Here is a 19,923-nt window from a genome sequence, read left to right on the forward strand (position 1 = left end):
CAACAAGATGTGAATGATTAAGAACCAATTGCTGAGAGTGGATATTCTCTCATTCACTTCAGGCTCAGCTAGACCCAAGAGGGTATTCCTAGAGGTATCTTTAATAAGACCCTAAACCCTAAACCCTAAACCCTAAACCCTAAACCCTACTGAAGATAAACAAACTAAAAGCAATATAATAGTATCCAATGCATGGTTGGCCCCAAAGGTTGTCACTAGACCAAAGATTAACCTATTGAACATAAAACCTCTATTAAGCTACAAATGAAAGATGAAGATGCGCAAGACATAATTCCTTAAGATAAGAATTATTATGACTTGCTATAGATGCTTCCCTAGATGAATCATTGATCATGAGATGCATACAAGCTAATAACATACTACCAAACGATTGGCAAAAGATGTCTTTTGTTTTAAGAGTATAGCTAATCTTGAATTTCTAGAATCGGTGCCTAATCCAATGGATTACAAAATCACAATTTATCAAGAGAAACAGCACATCGAAATCACAACAGAATATAAGGTATGCATATGCATACGCCGAAGATATGATATTAAACAATAGAACATACTTAATAATCCATCTCCGAACAACAGAAAGTCATATGGAATAAAAAAGAGACTATTACAAAGATTGCAATGATTTCGATGTTGCAACATTTATCAAATCCTTATTACAATCATACCAGCAAATGTGGCAAGAGGAAACTCCAAGCTAGAATGTTGTCACAATTTGTCACATAGATGTTCCCTTTAAGATCTAAAAATGGCCATGGAGACATTCAATAATAGATTTACAACCTCCTTGTGATTTACAAAACATGTTGCTCTATAGGTAACTAGACTTGCCCGAGTTAAAACCTTAGACAATATTTAGCATTTGCCTTTGCATGAGAAGAAATGATTGGCCCCTTGGATAAAAAACAAATTGGCATTCATAGCCTTTTGTTTCGTCACCTAGTTGCTTGCAGGAATTCAAAAAGGAACTGGAGGTCATAAATGTGGCATAGAAGAGAGGCATAAAAACTAAATGGGCAGTTTGGAGCTAGCATGAAGATCGGTGACATCTAGAACTCAACCACCACATTCATGGGGAACTAGACTTCACCATCTACCATTGAAAGGGTCATTAGGAAGCATGTTTGTGCCACAATTTCCACTCAACCCTATTTTTCCATTGCTAGCTGTTTTTCTCTATGTTACCCTGAGTTTCCGAGACGGGGGGACGGGGAAACGGGTTTCCGAGACGGTTTTTTTTGCCCGAATCAGGGGACAGCAGGGGACAGCTAGCTATATATATATATATATGAATAATGAAATTTAATAATAGCAAGTAGCAACATAATAACATTTCTTATGTTCAAACCCTAGTTTGCTTGAATTCCTCCTCCTCCCGTTTGCAAACTGCCGTCCTCCTCCTGTCTGCAAACTGCGTTTGTTTTTCTTTTTACTTATGCGGCGTGACTGTCCCATATGATATCGATATATTATATGATATCGCCGGTGATAATAATAAAGTTAATATAAATAAACTTATTAACTTTTCTGCAGACTATAGATTATAAATTATAATTTATTAAATTTATAATTTTTAAATTATAAAATTGTTATAATATTTATTATGTATTAATAATTATTAATAAATAATAAATATTATAATATTATATTAGTGATCTTTAAAAGATTAAAAAAATTACTTTAACTATCAGGGATCCAAAAATAAATTTTAAAATTAATTGCTCTTAAAATAATAATAATTTTTTGATTTTTTTTATTGTCGTATGAGTCGGAAACGGCCAGCCGTCCCAGGGGCAGTCAACGGTCCCAGGAAAAATGTTGACCGTCCCCGAGTTTCCGGGACGGTTTCTGAAAATTTTCGAGGATCGGGGACGGCTGGGAAACGTTTCCGGCCATCCCCAAGTCCTCAAAACCAGGACGGTTTCCGAAACAGGTGCCTTGAAGCTGGATACGTGTTACCGGGTAACATAGGTTTTTCTCTTTTAGTGTAACCTTTGCCAAATATTGTTCTTACTAACCACTCTCTCATCCATTTTTTGATTGAGTGGGATCTCCAAAAGCCCAAGATTGAAAACCTGCAGCTTTACCTAAACACATAAGCATGAGTTTGCCTTGGTTCATATCTAACGTGTTTGGAACCTTGTGCCACATCCAAAATGTGATACATGTTGGATTGTTTGGTGGTCCAATGCCACTACTCCCATTGTCTATTTTTCCAGATCCATGGCTGCCAAATGATAAACGTCCCTTGAAGATATTACATAGCAATAACTCCAAAGCTCAATTGTGACACTACTCAACTTGAAGCCACACCCTTTCACAAGCCTCTACAATTTCAAGTGACCAAGCTTTGCCACTAAGTGCAAAGTGTTGATGTTTATAATGCCAAAGAATTTCAAATCAAAGCCAAGATTCATTGGCAAAAGGTTGGTGACAAGGTTTCCAAATATAATTCAAGCCTCAAGGACCCATAATGCAATTTAAAAGATCAAGGCCATTTGAGAAGCAAATAAGCATCTCAAAGAACTTCCTAATGTTTTGAATGCTTTTAAAAGTTCAACACCATATAAATGTCTTCAAATCCTAAGAATCTTATCAAACTCAAGAACAAACCCTTAAGTAATGCTTAGATGTTCCCTATTGTCTTTCTACCACTCAAAAGTTGACTTGTAGCAAGCTTCTTTCCCTAGAAGATCTACATTAAGTTGTGACTAGCATGACCAATGGTTTCCCTTATGAATATTACAAACTATTCATCCTAATCTGCACAAGTTTACCAAGAAGCCTTAGGGTGAATCATCAATAGAGGCAATATCAAATTCATACCTAAGGTTGGTTACCCAAAGTTGATTTGCAATTCGAGACCAAGAGACCTATGTTATCGGGAAAAAGTGTATAGTTAGTAATGTTAATTATCAATAGTTAGTTAGCCGACGGGTAGGTAGTGGGAGTCGCGACGGTTGGGTCGCACCCCTTCGGCAATCATATATTGTATCACCTCCGGGTGTTGTGGTATGTAATGTTAGTCGTGTGACATGTAATATGTACGACAGATATAATATGAACATCCTTTGACATTAATGGAAAGATTATTCTGGTACTTCTTTTGTATTTGCATTGTGCATTACTGTTCGATTTCTGTATTCTTCCTGTTTACCCAGTGAGGTAAACATTTGGCGCCGTTGCCGACACGAACTCAGGAACGGAAGACACGGATGGCGCACAGACACAATGGGCCTACCCGTTGGTGAAGTAAACCCGGAGAACCGACGACAGCAAAAGACGTGTTGTGTTTTGATTTATGTGTGGAGAAACATGAAATTGTACCACAATTAATGCCCAATTTACTGAATAAAGACAGAAATAAGAAATTAGAAACCGACGAGTGGGAGGCTGCGCAGAAGGCTTTGATTCTGGAACAACGTGTAGAACGTAGACGGAGGCTAAGGCAACTTGCCGAAGGACGACCTGCCGAAGGGTTGCCCGAAGGGAACCAAGGAGGTGTCACGGAAGGTGCAGAAGCCGAGGGGAATTTCTACGCGTCGCCAGACTACGGTAGAGCGAGAAGCCTTGAAGAGTTTCTGGAGGAAACTAGGTTACGGAGAGAACTAGTTGAAGAGACTCGAGATCGGTTCAAAAACTTATCTCTCACGCCACAAAGGGAGGATCACCGAAGGGAGCCGGGCACGGGTGACGACGAAGTGCCACAAAGGGAGGATCACCGAAGGGAGCCTGGCACGGGTGACGACGAAGGGGAAGTTAACCGCACGGTAGGTATAAGGCAGAACACTGTACCTTCGGTCACCACCACAGGAGACATCAGCGGCATCGGAGGAAGTAACCGCACAGTAGGTACAAGGCAGAACACCGTACCTTTGGTCACCACCACAGGAGGCATTAGCGGCATCGGAGGGAGCAGCACCAGAGGGCAGACACAGCCACAACCACCTCCAAGTAGACGATTTCCATCAATGGCGACCAAACAGAAGTTACCCAAATTCAACGGGGATAGCAAAGATGATCCCGCACGGCATTGCCGTACATGCGAAACCATCTGGACAGCCAACGGGGTGACTGACCAGGATGAATGGATGAAGCAGTTCCCCGCCACACTGAGAGGAGTGGCTATTGACTGGTATGCAGACTTGGATAAAACCAGTGTAACTACGTGGGATGAATTGAAGAAGGCATTCGAGAAGGAATTCCGGCTTCTCCGAGATGATAACGAGATAGTTTCCGAAATCTACGGAACAAAGCAAGGAAAGAAGGAGACCGTACGGGCGTACGGGCGCCGACTAAAAGAGTTAGTCGGGAAAATGGAAAGCCAACCGGCCGATGGCTTGAAGAAGAGGTGGTTTGTCGAGGGTTTGAACCCTAAGCTACGACGGAAGATGAAAATTGTGCCTCCAACATCCTACGACGACGCATACAACCGGGCCATGGACCTGGAAAGTGAAAATAAGACGGCCAAAAAGAAGAAGAATAGACCTTCATCATCATCTAAAGATGATGACACATCGGAAGAAGAGAGTAGTAGTGACGAGAAGTCGAGGAAGAAAGTCACAGCCCTTCAAAAAGATATGGAAAGGATGTTAAAAGAATTTAAGACAATGAAGGGGACTACAAGTAAGGACGATGAACTATGGTGCACGGAGTGTAAGGAGAGCGGCCACACGAAAGGTGCCTGTCCCAAGAAGGCATTTTGCGACATCTGCCAGATTATGGGGCATTCTACGAAGGAATGTCCATACAATCTGAAGGCACGTAACCAGCAAGTGCTCTTTGCGCAGGAGCAGCCATCCACATCGGAGGCAAACAATAATGCATCATCTGGAGGATACCGGGACAACAGACGCGGCGGTGGAAGGAATAGCAACAATACCAATAACGGAAGCCGTATCCAGTATGACGTCAAGGGCCGGCCAATTATCCAATGTAGGGCCTGTAATCAATGGGGGCACTTCGCCCGTGATTGCACGAAGGAAGCCAGCCCTCAGCACCTCTGCCGTTGGTGTGGGCCAGGCGACCATGAGGACGCAAATTGCCCGCAGGCAGGGGTGAATCTCCTCAACATTGAGAAGGCTGAGAAGACTGGTGAGAAAGAAGTATTGGCGATCACCCGCGCCCAGACGAAAAAAGCCACTTATCCCGACCCCCGTACGGAGAAGGAGAGATTACGGGAGGCAAAGGCCAATATTGAACGTGAGATGACAACCGAACGACGGGACAACGAGGTGGCGAGTACATCATTCCGTACGGAAGTGGAAAATAACATCATTGGGCAAATATTGCAGATGGAGGTGCCGATAAAGGTAAAAGACCTTCTAGACTCTATGCCACAATTGAGGACTGCCATCCTCACCAATGTGCAAAGCACCGCATCGTCGAGTGCACCACAGGTAGGGGTTCCCGCCACCGCTACGAAGAGTACACCACAGGTGGAGGTTTCCGTCAGCCCTTCGACTGACCCGATGTTACTAGCCTTGAGCAGTGGTAGACACCCAGCTGTGGTAGAAATGGGTATCTGTGGGACCATTCTGAAGGACACCATTGTGGACGGTGGATCTGGGGTGAATGTACTACCAGAAGAAACATGGAAGCGGCTGGGGAAGCCCACCCTGTGGCCACCCACATTCAACCTGGTGGGAGCGGACCAACACGGCATTAAGCCACTCGGCCTGTTGATGGCCCAGCAAGTGACAATTGGTACGCAACCATTCTTGTTAGATTTCGTGGTCATTCCCTCGAAGAAGAAAGGCTATGACGCCATCCTGGGGAGAGTGTGGTTGATCAACGCAAGGGTAAACCACAACTGGAAGAAAAATACACTTTCCATGGAGAAGGGAGGGCGAAAATATACCATTGACCTACACACCCAAAATGTCGGCGAAGAGCTCGCCTCTTCCGACTCGGAGGACTCTAATAAAGGGGAAGGGGGTCCCGATGGAAGTAAGGGCAAGAACGCGATGGAGCCGAACAGTGAAGGGGTGCTAGAATTGGAGGGATGTTCTGAAGATGAGAGATGCTCACTTAACGGGCTCTTCCATTGGCAGATGGAAGATTACGAAATGTTCCAAAGCTACAGGCTCGAAGTAGAGGAACCAGAGCAACCAACAGAGGTGTACCTGCCGAAATACAAAGAATATTGGAAGGGAGACGTCCCAAACCCTGGCGACGTAAATAATCCGAAGAGTGTCGGCACCGATTGGAACCCTGTGTGGAAGGCCGCAGCCTTCAAAATCTTTATTATCCTTCTTCTTCTTATGTACGGGAAGGAGGTCGTGGTCCCTGTAGAATTTGTGGTTCCAGGTCTTTCAATGACCAGTGAAAATAGATTGGCCACCAACGGGTACAAATTGAAACCTTACCACGCGAAGCGCGTAGGGGACCCGAGAGGCCAAACAGACACTCGAGAGTCCGGAGGGGGACCCGAGAGGATGGAAGGAGACTCGAGAGGCCGGGCAGGCGACTCGCCAGGTATAGGACCAAAACAGGAGACTGTCGAGCGAGGAAAACCGAGAAGGATGAAGGGCAATCCCAGAGACAGGGGACCCGAACAGACGACTTTCTAAGACATCTAAATTAGGAGAGGAGGGAAAAAAAAAAAAACCGTACGGTCGTATGACAGGCGACCGTACGGTCAAAAAAAATTATTAAAAAAAAAAAAAAAAAAGAAGAAAGAAGAAAGAAAGAAAAACGAAGGAAAAGAGACCACCGTACGGTGGCACCACCAACGATGGACACCACCGTGCGGTGGCACCACCGAAGGTGGAAGCCACCGATGGTGGAACCCACCGTGCGGTGGACACCACCGTGCGGTGGCACCACCGAAGGTGGAACCCACCGTGCGGTGGACACCACCGTGCGGTGGCACCACCGAAGGTGGAAGCCACCATGCGGTGGCACCACCGAAGGTGGAAGCCACCATGCAGTGGCACCACCGAAGGTGGAGCCCACCGTGCGGTGGAAGCCGCGAAGGGCCGCGTGGGCATAAAGCCGCCTACCGAAGGGAAAACCGCCGAAGGAGATAAAAAGCTACCGAAGGGAAAGCCGCACATGCCGAAGGAGATAAAAAGCTACCGAAGGGAAAGCCGCACATGCCGAAGGAAGAAAAGCAGCCGAAGGGAAGACAATCACCGCACAAATGCAGAAAGAACCAATTACACCGCACGAAGTAGGGAAGTCACCGCAGGATTGGAGGTGGTATGGCGGGACATTACAGTGCCTAAAAAAAAAAAAAAACGACGACGGATTGAAAAATGATTCGATGACATCTGGAGCCTGGACACTGAAAATATTGGAGTGTAGAAGAAGGGTTTTTGACATCATAAAATATCACAGAAATGCAGTGCGCCATGGACTTTCATGGGGTTCTGAAGGTTGTAAATTGGTGTTGGCGGCGGGGGCGCTGCCCCTCGACCCCGCCCTGTACTGCGACACCTGGGGCACTGCCCCAGGACCCCACGAGGGGCGCTGCCCCTCGACCCCGCGGGGGCGCTGCCCCTCGACCCCGCTGGGGGCGTTGCCCCCAGACCCCCAGTTTATTTTGGAGCTACAGAATACCACGGGAAGTGTTGTGCTTGTCCGTACTGTGAGAAGGAAGCCTGCAGCTAAGCATTGGCGGGAATGCCATAAGCCGTAGAGGGAGACGGATTTGGAGGTTGGGAACAAACAGAGTTTGAGGGAAGGCATTGCAGGTCCGCACAGTTGTATGACACCAGGGAGTTATTCAGTTCAGTTTTTAGCCTTTGGGGAGTGTGATGGCGGATTTGAGGTGTCTCCTAGCATTTGTGCCAGCGGATTGTGGTCACCTCCAGGCATGACTGGTACGCTTTGAGGAACTCGGAGGATGTCTCGGCGGGACGTGAGGTTGCCGTGGTGGATGCATAGAGGGCTCGGGAGGAGCTGACCACCAGGTTGGAGGCAATAGTCGCGTGAGACTTAGTTCAGCGTACCCAGGAGTTGGATGCCGGGAGAGCAGCACGGGTGGCTATCGAGGACAAATTGGCTAGGGAGACCATATCAATTGAGTAGCAGTGGGTGGAAGCTGAGACTGAAAAACGTGTTTTGCAGACAAGTTTGGGTTAGGCACAGGAGGATTGTGATGGCCAAGGAAGCCATATTGGTGAAATCCGCACTTGAGCATTGGCTGGTAGCAGAAAAGGTTTTCAGGCAAGGACGCAGCAAGTGTATAAGATCTGGGCCCGACTAGCGTCAGTAGTTCCTGCCATTCATCTCTATTTTGTATTAAGTCGTCGGAGTCGACTTCATTTCTTGGGGGGGATGATGTTATCGGGAAAAAGTGTATAGTTAGTAATGTTAATTATCAATAGTTAGTTAGCCGACGGGTAGGTAGTGGGAGTCGCGACGGTTGGGTCGCACCCCTTCGGCAATCATATATTGTATCACCTCCGGGTGTTGTGGTATGTAATGTTAGTCGTGTGACATGTAATATGTACGACAGATATAATATGAACATCCTTTGACATTAATGGAAAGATTATTCTGGTACTTCTTTTGTATTTGCATTGTGCATTACTGTTCGATTTCTGTATTCTTCCTGTTTACCCTTTCACAAGCCTCTACAATTTCAAGTGACCAAGCTTTGCCACTAAGTGCAAAGTGTTGATGTTTATAATGCCAAAGAATTTCAAATCAAAGCCAAGATTCATTGGCAAAAGGTTGGTGACAAGGTTTCCAAATATAATTCAAGCCTCAAGGACCCATAATGCAATTTAAAAGATCAAGGCCATTTGAGAAGCAAATAAGCATCTCAAAGAACTTCCTAATGTTTTGAATGCTTTTAAAAGTTCAACACCATATAAATGTCTTCAAATCCTAAGAATCTTATCAAACTCAAGAACAAACCCTTAAGTAATGCTTAGATGTTCCCTATTGTCTTTCTACCACTCAAAAGTTGACTTGTAGCAAGCTTCTTTCCCTAGAAGATCTACATTAAGTTGTGACTAGCATGACCAATGGTTTCCCTTATGAATATTACAAACTATTCATCCTAATCTGCACAAGTTTACCAAGAAGCCTTAGGGTGAATCATCAATAGAGGCAATATCAAATTCATACCTAAGGTTGGTTACCCAAAGTTGATTTGCAATTCGAGACCAAGAGACCTATCCCTTAGCTCAATATCTATTATAAGTTGATTACCAAAGCCCTTGCTCTACACATTAGTCACAAACTAGATTCATAAAATGACAATTTCTTGTAGATAACATTATTGTGTGTGGGAAGGTATTAAGGGGGCTAGGAAGTCCAACCAATGAGCTAGTTTCCTCAAGATTGACTTTAAAAAATCTTATGATAGGATTGAATGGCCCTTTATTCTTTCCATGCTCTTTGCTCTTGCCTTTGGAAATAACATTCTTCAATCTGTGAGAGCATTACTTGCCTTTCTATTAAAGGCATTCAATCTAAGTAATTTCATCTTTTTAGGTCAATTAAACAAGGATCTCTTCTAGTTCCACCACTCTGTATGTTGGCTGCTGGTTTGGTTACCTTCTTACAAATGCCATTTCTCAGAGAATGGTCAATTTTGGTTACAGAAAAATGGTTGTTTTGGACAGCTCAGAAACACCTTGCACAACAAATTTGTCTTGTGCAGCATTTCTCTGGCAGTTCTGTCTTGCAAAGACAGAACAAGGATGCTGGTTTGCACAATTGGACAGCTCAGCAAGCACCTTGCACAACAAATTTTTCTTGTGCAGCAATTGATTGGGAGTTTTGTCTTGCACAGATCACTTACACAACAAGGGTATTGGTATGCAGAGCAAGGACATTAGCTTGCGTAGTAAGGAAGGCACCTTGCACAGCAAAGGAAACCCCTTGTGCAACAGAACAACTACATTAACTAACTTTTCATGTCTTGTTCAGTAACTCCAAAACCTTTAGAAGTACACAAAACACAATTGTGCAAAACATTTTGAACAACCAGTATAAGATAATGAGTAGAATTTAATAAGAGAATTTTTATAATATAAAAGCATGTTTCAGGGATATGAAATGAGTGCACAATAATAATACATTTCTGGGGCTCATCAGTTTTGTATCCATTTCTTATAGCTCTCTCTACTTCTGTTTTAGTATCCAACATAGTTAATCTCCTTCTTTTAAAAATACTCTGTACTTTGCCTAGTGGCTTTGCCATAGAAGCCCAATTTTAGAGTTTTTGTAATTATCCTTTATCAGAAGAAAAAAGACTTTGTATGGCTCTCTTTTAAATTGATCCAAATCTTTGAAGAGGATGATCGACTTGACTGATAATGGATTCCATATTTTTCCAACTAAATAGTGGAGATTTGCAGGTGAAGTGTAGTTTTATTATTTTATTGCAAGCTTATATTGGAGCCTAAGAAAAACGATGTCAAAGCATTGAGCAATTTACCATCAAAGAGTAAAGGCTCAATAGAATTTGAAATTTTGACATATGAAAAGAGCAATGAAAATAATCAGACCACGAACTTCAGAGCATCAATTGGTAAATCAATGATAAGCCTAAGAAAAACATTAAGGCAAACTCTTGTATTGCTATGTCCCATAGGCACATGTTCTTGTGACCCCCCAAACCATGTCCCTGTCCCTAAAGCCATTTCCAGAACATAGGTGCCCCTGGCCACCCCTTTGTCCCCATGATTTTTGTGGACGAATCACCAAACCAGGCACTTTGAGGCCCTGAATTCCAAGGATGTCTAGATGTCCCTAATTTTTTTTCAATTGAACAAAAATATAAAAAACTTTTTGTGCCCATAAGGTCCTCCACGCCCCTTATCAAACTCTAAACCCTCCCTATAACTAACCCACCTTCCCATTTGCAATTCACAATTACCACAAGGAATTTGAATTTTGCACTTGCAGCCATAAAGAGGAAGGAAAGATCACTCGTTGTCAACATTTGACATTGACTTAATTTTTCATTGTTGTTATACTTAGCATTGAAGCTCAATTTTGATGCATTATGTGAATGTCTAAACTGGAATCTTGATATCATGTACAGCTAAACTTGAAAACATCCTACCCTTGCTCTCCCCCTCCCTCATCTCAAATCCTTTCACCCATAAAACAATGGAAGCACAAGTTGGTATCCCTAATCACATTCGAATCCCACCACCGTCCTCTGAATCAAGAGAAAAAATTACTCCAAAGCAAAGATTCGTCTATCCATATTGCATTGGCCATTATTAACAACTGTTTGCAAGGACAGTTAATCATTATAGAGAGTAAGCTAAACCAGCTTGAAAAAGTTGTCTCTTTTTGCCTTTTGTATTCAAGAGAAAAAGGCTATCAATATGTTATGCAGAAGTGATTTCCCCACCACTGTAATGCCTCAATCTATTTGACCGGAATCTCATACGCATCCAAAGCAAAACTGAAGCCATTAAGAAAATGCTCACCACAGAGAAGCAAAGGTCACAATCGGTTGAAGTAATGCAACAAAAACATCATCACATTGTTGCATGCTTCATTACAAATGCTATGAGCTTTCTTTAAGTGGAAAATATCATTGGCTGGAAATCCCGTAGCCGACCAGGAGAAAGTGGAACTTGAGGAACTTGGATGCAACATAAACACAAATAAGGCTAATGGGCAAAAATACTTTCCCTCGCAACAAGCATCAGTATGTGCATCACCATGACCCATTTTGGGGGAATACCTGCTCTCTCCTTTGTCTCAACAAAGAGAGAAGAAAACATTTCCTTCAAAAGTATTTTGCCATGATCACTTTCTTATGTAGTGCTACTATGTCTAGCTATTGTTGCTTTTACTATTTACTGGATATAGCCATTTGTTATTAATCATTTATATAATGTAATTTTGCTTTGTATCAATTTCTTACAGTTCTCTCTACTTGTCTCTTAGCACTCTACTTATGTTATCACCTTCCTTTATAAAAATTCTCTACATTGCCTAGTGGTTCGCCATAGCAGCCCAGCTGAAGTTTTTGTAATTTTAATATTTTAATTTTATAAACTTGTCAAAACAATTATCCTTTATCAAAAAGAAAATGCCTGTTTCTAAGGCTTCCTTTATAAAGATCCAAGTCTTTAAAGAGGGATCAACTTGACAAATAATAGGTTTCATATTTTTCCAACTAGACCATGGAGCTTTGTAAGTTTAGTGTTGTTTTAATGTAAGCTTATATAGAGCCTAAGCAAAAATATGTTGAAGCATGGAGCAATTTATTAACAAAGTGTAGTGTCATAAATTGGATACCCTTGCAATTTCACCTATATTTTGTATCCACTTTAGTGTTCGTTCCCTTAGTGTTTCTGTCAGCTCATTTCAGCCCTTGCATTAGCCTCTTTCCTTATCAGTTATCAAGGTGCTCAGTCTCCCTTTTCAGTGATCACCTTTTTGTGTCATTTTTGTGTTAGCCTTATGTTTATCTAGTTTCTAACTATTTTTTAGCACGAATTGCCTGGACACTAACATGTAGCACAAATGTCACAAATGTATCCGCATAGCGCTAGCATCCTGTGATAATATGTCACTCAAAGGTTGCTTCCTAGAATTTTCCACTTGTCACCTTCCCAAGTTAGTGTAAATGGTTCAAAATGATTCGTAATTACTCATCAGCCCCTTTCATTTCCCTTCTCTTCTCATTTTTAAATCAATCTTTCATTCTAGACAATCTCTCTAGGGTCTCTCTCTCTCACTTGGCTCTCTCGCAGTCTCAAACTCTCATACAGTTCTCTACAGCACTCTCACAACGTTCTCTCACAGCTCTCTTGCTCTCTCTCTCTCTGGCTTTATCAAGCCTTGCAAGTAACATTGTTCTTTTACCTTGTATCTCTGAGCATCTTGGGGATTATCAAATCATCTTATTTTTTTTATCATTGTTCTCATTTCTAGACAGACTTACAATAAGAACACGCGCTGTCTCTCTTTTTATCTATCACTCTTGGCTTGCTGTGGAGGTGGAAACACCAAAAAAGGGATTTGATTGGGGCAAATCCCTAGACAACCCCAACATTTTTCCTTTTCTTTTGCTTGCAAGTATTTTGAGAGTGTTCGACTGCACAAAGGATTGAATGTGTTTGTTCATTGTTCATTCCCCTTATTTGAATCGTTTATACATTATTATCTAGTTCATTTCTTTATATTTCTGCTGTATAGTATTTGCCGGTGTTTTTCGTTTCTGAGTTTTGCAGGTTAGCCGAATCACGAAGTTGGATCTTCATGGTTTTTGTGTTTTTTGTTCGTTGTTTGTACAGGATAACAACATTACGTGTGAACATCTGCACTATGCACTAGTGTCCTTGGTCGAGAGCTCTAAATTTTGATTGCAAGTTCCTTAACATCTCTATTTTCTATTTCTAGTATTAAGAAGTTAATTTTATTTCTCCATTTTCATATATTTTCACCAATTCATTCCTTTCAAGCCGTTTAACTAATTAAACTTAGCTGAGTGTAATTAATGGAGTTTACTCTCAAAAGAACCTAGTTTTCCTTTTGTTAGTGTCAAATTTCCTACATTACACAAAAAGCAAAGACTAAATAGAATTTGGCATATAAAAGGGGCAGCAAAATGCTCAGATCCATGAACTGAAGAGCATTCAATTGCAAATTGATGATAAGCATATCAAAACTATCTTATTTAGTTTTTGCTCTTACAGCTTGGAAGGTAATCTGATGCATTACGTGAATGTCTAACTAATCTTGATGTCATGGACAGCTAAATTTGTGAAGATAACTTTGCCTCCTAGACCCTCCCTCCCTCTCTCGTGTTAGATGATGACATTCATATAGGAAACCCATGTTCAAATCCCCAAAAGACAAGTTAAATGCTAATATGTACAAATGTCAACTGAAAATCGTCAAAGGGGGCAATCCAGCAATGATAAGAAAGTGAAATGCAGAGAAGAGTTGTAGAAGATAAACTCAAGGTGTATAATCAGAGCATTCATAGGTGAGACCCACATTCAAATCACCACGAGACATGTTAAATGATAATATCTACAAATGTTTCATATTTAAATCAGGTAAACTACCACATTCAATCATGGAGTTGCATACGGAAAGGACAAGGCCAAGTGCAAGTCATGAGTAAATTTGACGTGTTAAAAGTTAATATATACAAATGTTGAGTGTTTAAATCAAAAAAACTACCACATGCAATTCCAGGCAAGCTGAATCTAAAATGCTAAATGCTAATATGTAAAAAAGTTGTGTGTTTAAATAGGGTAAACCGTCATATCTATCTGAGCATTGCGTGCCCCAATAGACATGGCCAGGTGTAAGTCCTGGATGAATAAGACTTTAGACAATCATACAAAAAATTACATATAAATTTAAAAATTAAAAAGAAATGCAAATTGAAAGTAAGAACTCACTTGACAAGTTCGACAACCCCTGAGTTTTTGATGCAGAACCTTGCACGAGTTGTAAAATTTGCATTGGCAAAGTCTGTGTTGCTTTTAGTGGATGCAGCTTTGATTATGATGTAATCTACAAATCCATCCAAGTGAGATATCAAATTATCGGAATACTTCTGACTCAGATTCGACGCAGTCATTGCTTCCTTTAGTAATTCTATAGTTCTAACTCTTCTGATACGCAATGCCTCCTTCAACGCCTCTTCGTCCAATTCTCTAACCTTCTCCACCTTTGGGCTACTACCAACTCTTCCAGGAAACCTAGGGGTTCTACTTGCAACCGTACCAACATCATCTAAGTGAAGCTCTCTCTTCTCACTATCCGTCAAAATGGCTTCTTCTTCTTCTTCTTCTTGTAAAGTTTCAGAGTAAAGCAAAGACAGGGGCCTTGCATTTTGCTTTCTCAAAATCACGCCTTTGTTGATTTCATCAGTGGAGATGTCAGGATTTGAATTAATTTCTTGGCATTTGCTTTCCAATGCAATTGCAGCGGGGGTTTGATGTATCACAATTCCTGCCTGAAGAGTGCAAAATATGCCGGATTTTAGGGGAGGAATGTAAAATTTGTTTCTTTTCAACCAAGTGAAAGAATGGTATTCTAATGATATTGTGTAAACTGATAAACATAGAGAACAAGGAGGAGGAGATGGAGATGATGCGCAGAGCATCCACTTCATTTTTTATGACAGGTTTAATTAATCAAAACCCATTCTCAGTTGTGTTCAGTAAGGTTTATAATGAGTTACCCACAACCACGACCCCAAGATATTTGTTCTGCCATTAATGTAGACTAGATATTTTTTCTGCTTATTCACTACCACACCCCTAAAAAATTATCCCACTCCACAACGGAATAATATTTATGTGGAATAATATTTATGTTTTTTTTTTTGTAGTTCTAAAATACTAGATATCTAATTAAAAGCTTTGTGGTAGACCAATTACTTTAGTTTATATTGGATTTATTTTCATTTGTTTCTTTAAAATTGATGTAGGGGAAGAGCACCATTAGATAACATATTTCTAATAACCGTCACTTTATTGTCATATTGACCCCCCAATAGCCGGTATAGTGAAAACATCATTACTAAATTTGTTTTGTACCAATAGCTGATCATTTTTTGTAATTTTTTGTTCATAATTGGCCCATTGTGCACCACTATTGGAACATTTGTGCACCACTATTGAGACATTTGTTAACAAGTACTAGCGATTTTGAGTTGACGGTTACTGAAACATCTTTAGTTAGGTATCAGGCGACACTTTGAAATGTGTACTTTTTTACCTTTGTGGGCATAACTGATTCCACAACGTGCATCGTTACTACCCAGAAGCCAGATCAATAGCTATAAGCAGTTAAGTCGCATACGAAGACAACTAAAAAAACAAAATCAAAATCCGATGTATCGTTTAGGATCTGTGGGTGCGTGAAGTTAGCTATGACGGCTATGGGTGCTCTTCCCCTATAAGTGATTTGTTGTTAATTAAGTTTTACATATATTTTGAATGTTTGTATTTAATTTTTAATTTTTTTATTGATTATTTTGGGTCAGATTTAAAGAGAGAGAATTGAACTTATTCAGATTTATAAGTATTACAATTATAAATTTGATTTTTGATCTTCAAAATTAAATTTAATATAGTATTAAGGTGATATCTCTCTAACTAGTAATAATTTGTTGACTTGAGTGCAAAATATTCAAATTTGTGTATTAGCATGTTGTATGAAAAGAAGACCTTGATTCATTTGAATCATTCAACGAAAGGATCATAAAAGAGTTTGATTGTAGGTTGCATCGTTATTACAAGAGCATACCATCAACATATGGAATGATAGACATATATTAGGTATTTGTGTGGTGTTGGTTGTCTCAAGCACCTTCAAACTTGTCAAAAAAATATTAGATAAATATAAAGTTTTCAATGAGACTAGTAATGGAACAATAGGTGCATCCCATACCAAGCACAACAAACTCTGCATTTGTCTACTAGCACTAAACCATTTTCAGAGATGGTTGAGGTGAACATGTTTTTAAGAAAAATTGATTACGGGTTCAAATTCACAATAGAAAGTCAAATCTACATAAAAAGGTTCAAGTATTTAAGTGCAAGGATCATATTCCTAGCTAGTAATCAAACTAAGATATAGCGTAATTAACTTTAGAACCTTTTCAAGGTGATATGATATAGCTTTTATTATGAATAAAATAATGAATTAGAGAGTAACATTGACAACAAAATTTCTTCATAAGCTTATAGTTAAGTGCCCTAATCCATTTATTAATTTTAGTGCTTATCTATGAACAATACTTGTGTATTGTTTATAACTTGACTTGTTATTCTAAGATAATTTGTTTATCCTTTTTATCAATTGTTTTATTCGAGATAATTTTTATAGGAGGCTATAAACACTTATTTTTAATCATTTCCTAAAATAACCTAGTACCTTGTCATGTCCTAGTCATAATGTAGTCATATTCCCTAGTATCCTTCCAAATTCTATACCTGCCATTAAAAAAATTATTATCTACATAAATCCAATTTTCCATTATATTAATGTATTTATGCACTATCCATTTTTTCGTATCCAAATAATATCTATTATCTATTTATCATAGTTTAAAATATCTAGTCAAGATTCCTTTCTAACCCCCCTCCTTATGCCATCTCTATTTTTATACCATGCAAATCCAATTTGAAATAAATAAATAAATTGGGGATAGTTACCCTCACCCATATTTGTAACCCCATGACTTTTCTTAGCTAGTTAAGATTCCCCACTTTCTCTCATTCAATCTCAACCATCCATTAAGATTGAACCTCCATCGTTCATGTTCCCTTCACCAGGTCTATAAACCAGCTCCTTTATCTATCATTTCAAGGATTCTTGAATGATTAATTCTCTTGTGCATGCTACTAATTTATGCAACCTACATTCCATAAAAGAGCATATCTATGGTATCATAGTGGAGATTTTTACTTTTATTTTGTTTCTAGTTTAGCTTTAATTGTTGCTCTATCTAAGTATAGTTACTTATTTGAGTTTTTTGGGTTTATTGAGTTAATTTGGTTTTCATAATTCAAATTGAAGGTGTAGACACATAAAATTGACTAAATTAATATTTAATTAATTATGTCTTTATTGCATGTTTAATTTAATTAATCATATTAGCCTACCATTACCTTTAAATTAATTAAATTATATTTAATTAATATCCCCTTTCCACTTCTTCCAGATATTGATTTATTTCAATAAATCAAACTCACCTTTATGGAATATTCCATTTTTGTCCCTAATCCTAATCAGCTAAATTAATTCATAATTAATTATGCTAGTTTAGTGATTCCTACAAACCTATCATCTAATCCCTTCATTATCCTAATTAATCCACTTTGTTTCTTCCAAGGTTGCTCACACATGTGTGAGCACACATCCCCCTTCCCCCTAGGACCTTTGTTCCTCCCAAGGTGGGACCACATTGACTTTCCATCCCACTCCCCCTTGTGACACTTGTCACAAGGCTAAGCTTACAAATTTGGGACCACACTTGTGGGACCATATTGATCCTCACCCTCTCCCCTTTGTGACATTTGTCACAAGGCTAAGCCTTCAAACCTAGGACTATATTCCCTTTCAATATAAGCCCTTGATTACCCTTTTAATCTTGACCATCCATTTCTAGGCTCCTAAATCTATAAATTGAAGCCTCTATCCATCAATCAAGGATCCACTTTTATGCATCCTCATGCTACCCTTTTATCCACTTTTTCATTGCAAACTTGTGTTGTCCTCTTAACATCATAAGCATCTCCAAATCATTACCCATATATCCTTACTTTGTTATGCGAGTGTGAGCAATCCACACTTAACTCCACTCAATCTCCCAATCTTCATTTGACAACCTCAAAGCAATGCGGTTCGTGGAGATGAGGAGGACAAGGAAGACCGAAATGGCGTAGGGAGCATCATGAGTGAAGTCTTTCTTTATATTCATGTTTCTCATTTATGCATTTTCATACTTCCTTGATATCGTTTTTAAAATGGTTTTATTTGTAATGGTTTCTAATCTTACTAAACTTGAGTAACTGTTTTATGGTGTTACAGAAGGTCTACATTTTTTGCATGCCTGATGGGATACCCACAAACTTTATTTTGTTGGCCTCTTTCTTGAATGTTTTTTAAACAAGTACTATGCTTGATTTGTTGGTTAGTTTATTTAGTTATTTATTTCAAATACAAATCATGTTGACTGTTTAGATCTAGATTTTTATCACATACATTTAATGTTTTTTTTTGTGTGTTGAGTGTTTAGATCATTTTTCAAAGATAGTTGAGGTGAACATATTTCTAAGGAAAATTGATTATAGGTTCAAATTCACAATAGAAGGTCAAATCTACATAAAAGAGACAAATATCTAGGTGCAAGAATTATATTTATAGTTAGTAATCATTCCAAGATACAATGTAGTTAATTTTAGAACCTTTTGGAGGTAATATGATATAGTTTTGATTATGAATACATTAATGAACTAGAGAGAGCAAAATTGACAACAAAATCTCTTCATAAGCCCTATAGTTAAGTGCCTTAATCTATTTATTAATTTTAGTACTCATTTATGAACATGCTTGTGTAGTGTTTATAGCTTGACTTGTTATATAAGGTAACTTTTTAATATTTTTTATCAATTGGGTAAAAGCACAATGTTGTGTCACCCTTTTATAAAGGAAGTGGCCAGCACAACTAAAATTGTTTAACTTCGACCGCATAAAACTGACATTTCTATATTGAATTTCAAAATGATGTAAACTAATTAAATGTAAAAATATTAATAAAATTTATGTCTATTATTTAAAAAAAAAAAAAATTAAAATTGACATTTTTTTTATATCTTCAAAGACAGATTTTTTATTACTAAAATAGTTGAAAATCGGGGGTTCTAGTTGATGTCACCAAAAAAAATGAAAACGAACTTATTTTTTCTGATTTTAATTTTTCAAATAGAGGACATATAAATGCAGTGCTAAAAACAAAATTAAATTTTGATGTATATTTTTCTTGTAATAATATTTTTAAGTCCAACATAGCTGAATTTGGTAGTTTCCATTCGGCGTCACCTTTTGTCTACTAAATTTATCATTATTAAAAAAAAAAAATTAACCCTTTTGGAGAAGATTCTCTCATCTAGTGAAAAATATTTTTTTTAATTTTTTTTATATCATTTATTTTTTAAATTTTAATATCATTTTTTTTTTTTTTTAAAATTTCAAATCAGCCTCTTTTAGAACTGAAAAAACCTACTTGTTTAAAAAATAAAAAATATTAAAATTAATCAAAATATTAAAAAAAACATGTGTCTAGATTCCTGACTTCGAGCTCTACAAAAAGGTATTTTTTTATTTTTGTAAAAAAATATTATGCCTGAAGAAAAGTAAAGCAGAAGTGAAAAGTTTTAGAAATCAAACAAAATGGTGATTTTGCTGCCACATCACCTGACCATAGGATAGTTTGGCCGAACT

The 19,923-nt window shown here is 39.0% G+C and overlaps 1 protein-coding gene across 2 annotated transcripts in view; it reads right to left on the reverse strand.

The window, feature by feature from the left end:
• The window catches only part of LOC131051995 (transcription termination factor MTERF2, chloroplastic), a 76,341-nt gene extending 61,110 nt beyond the window's left edge, over positions 1-15,231 (reverse strand). The window contains exon 1 of one of the 2 annotated variants that reach the window (XM_057986595.2): positions 14,364-15,231. In XM_057986595.2, coding sequence (XP_057842578.1) covers positions 14,364-15,082 — 719 coding nt within the window. In that variant the 5' untranslated portion in view covers positions 15,083-15,231. The remainder of the gene's footprint in view (positions 1-14,363) is intronic. The other variant, XM_057986594.2, reaches the window with a different exon arrangement.
• Positions 15,232-19,923: the final 4,692 nt, after the last annotated feature.

Source organism: Cryptomeria japonica, chromosome 2, assembly GCF_030272615.1.
Source record: "Cryptomeria japonica chromosome 2, Sugi_1.0, whole genome shotgun sequence".
In the NCBI taxonomy this organism is placed as follows: domain Eukaryota; kingdom Viridiplantae; phylum Streptophyta; class Pinopsida; order Cupressales; family Cupressaceae; genus Cryptomeria; species Cryptomeria japonica.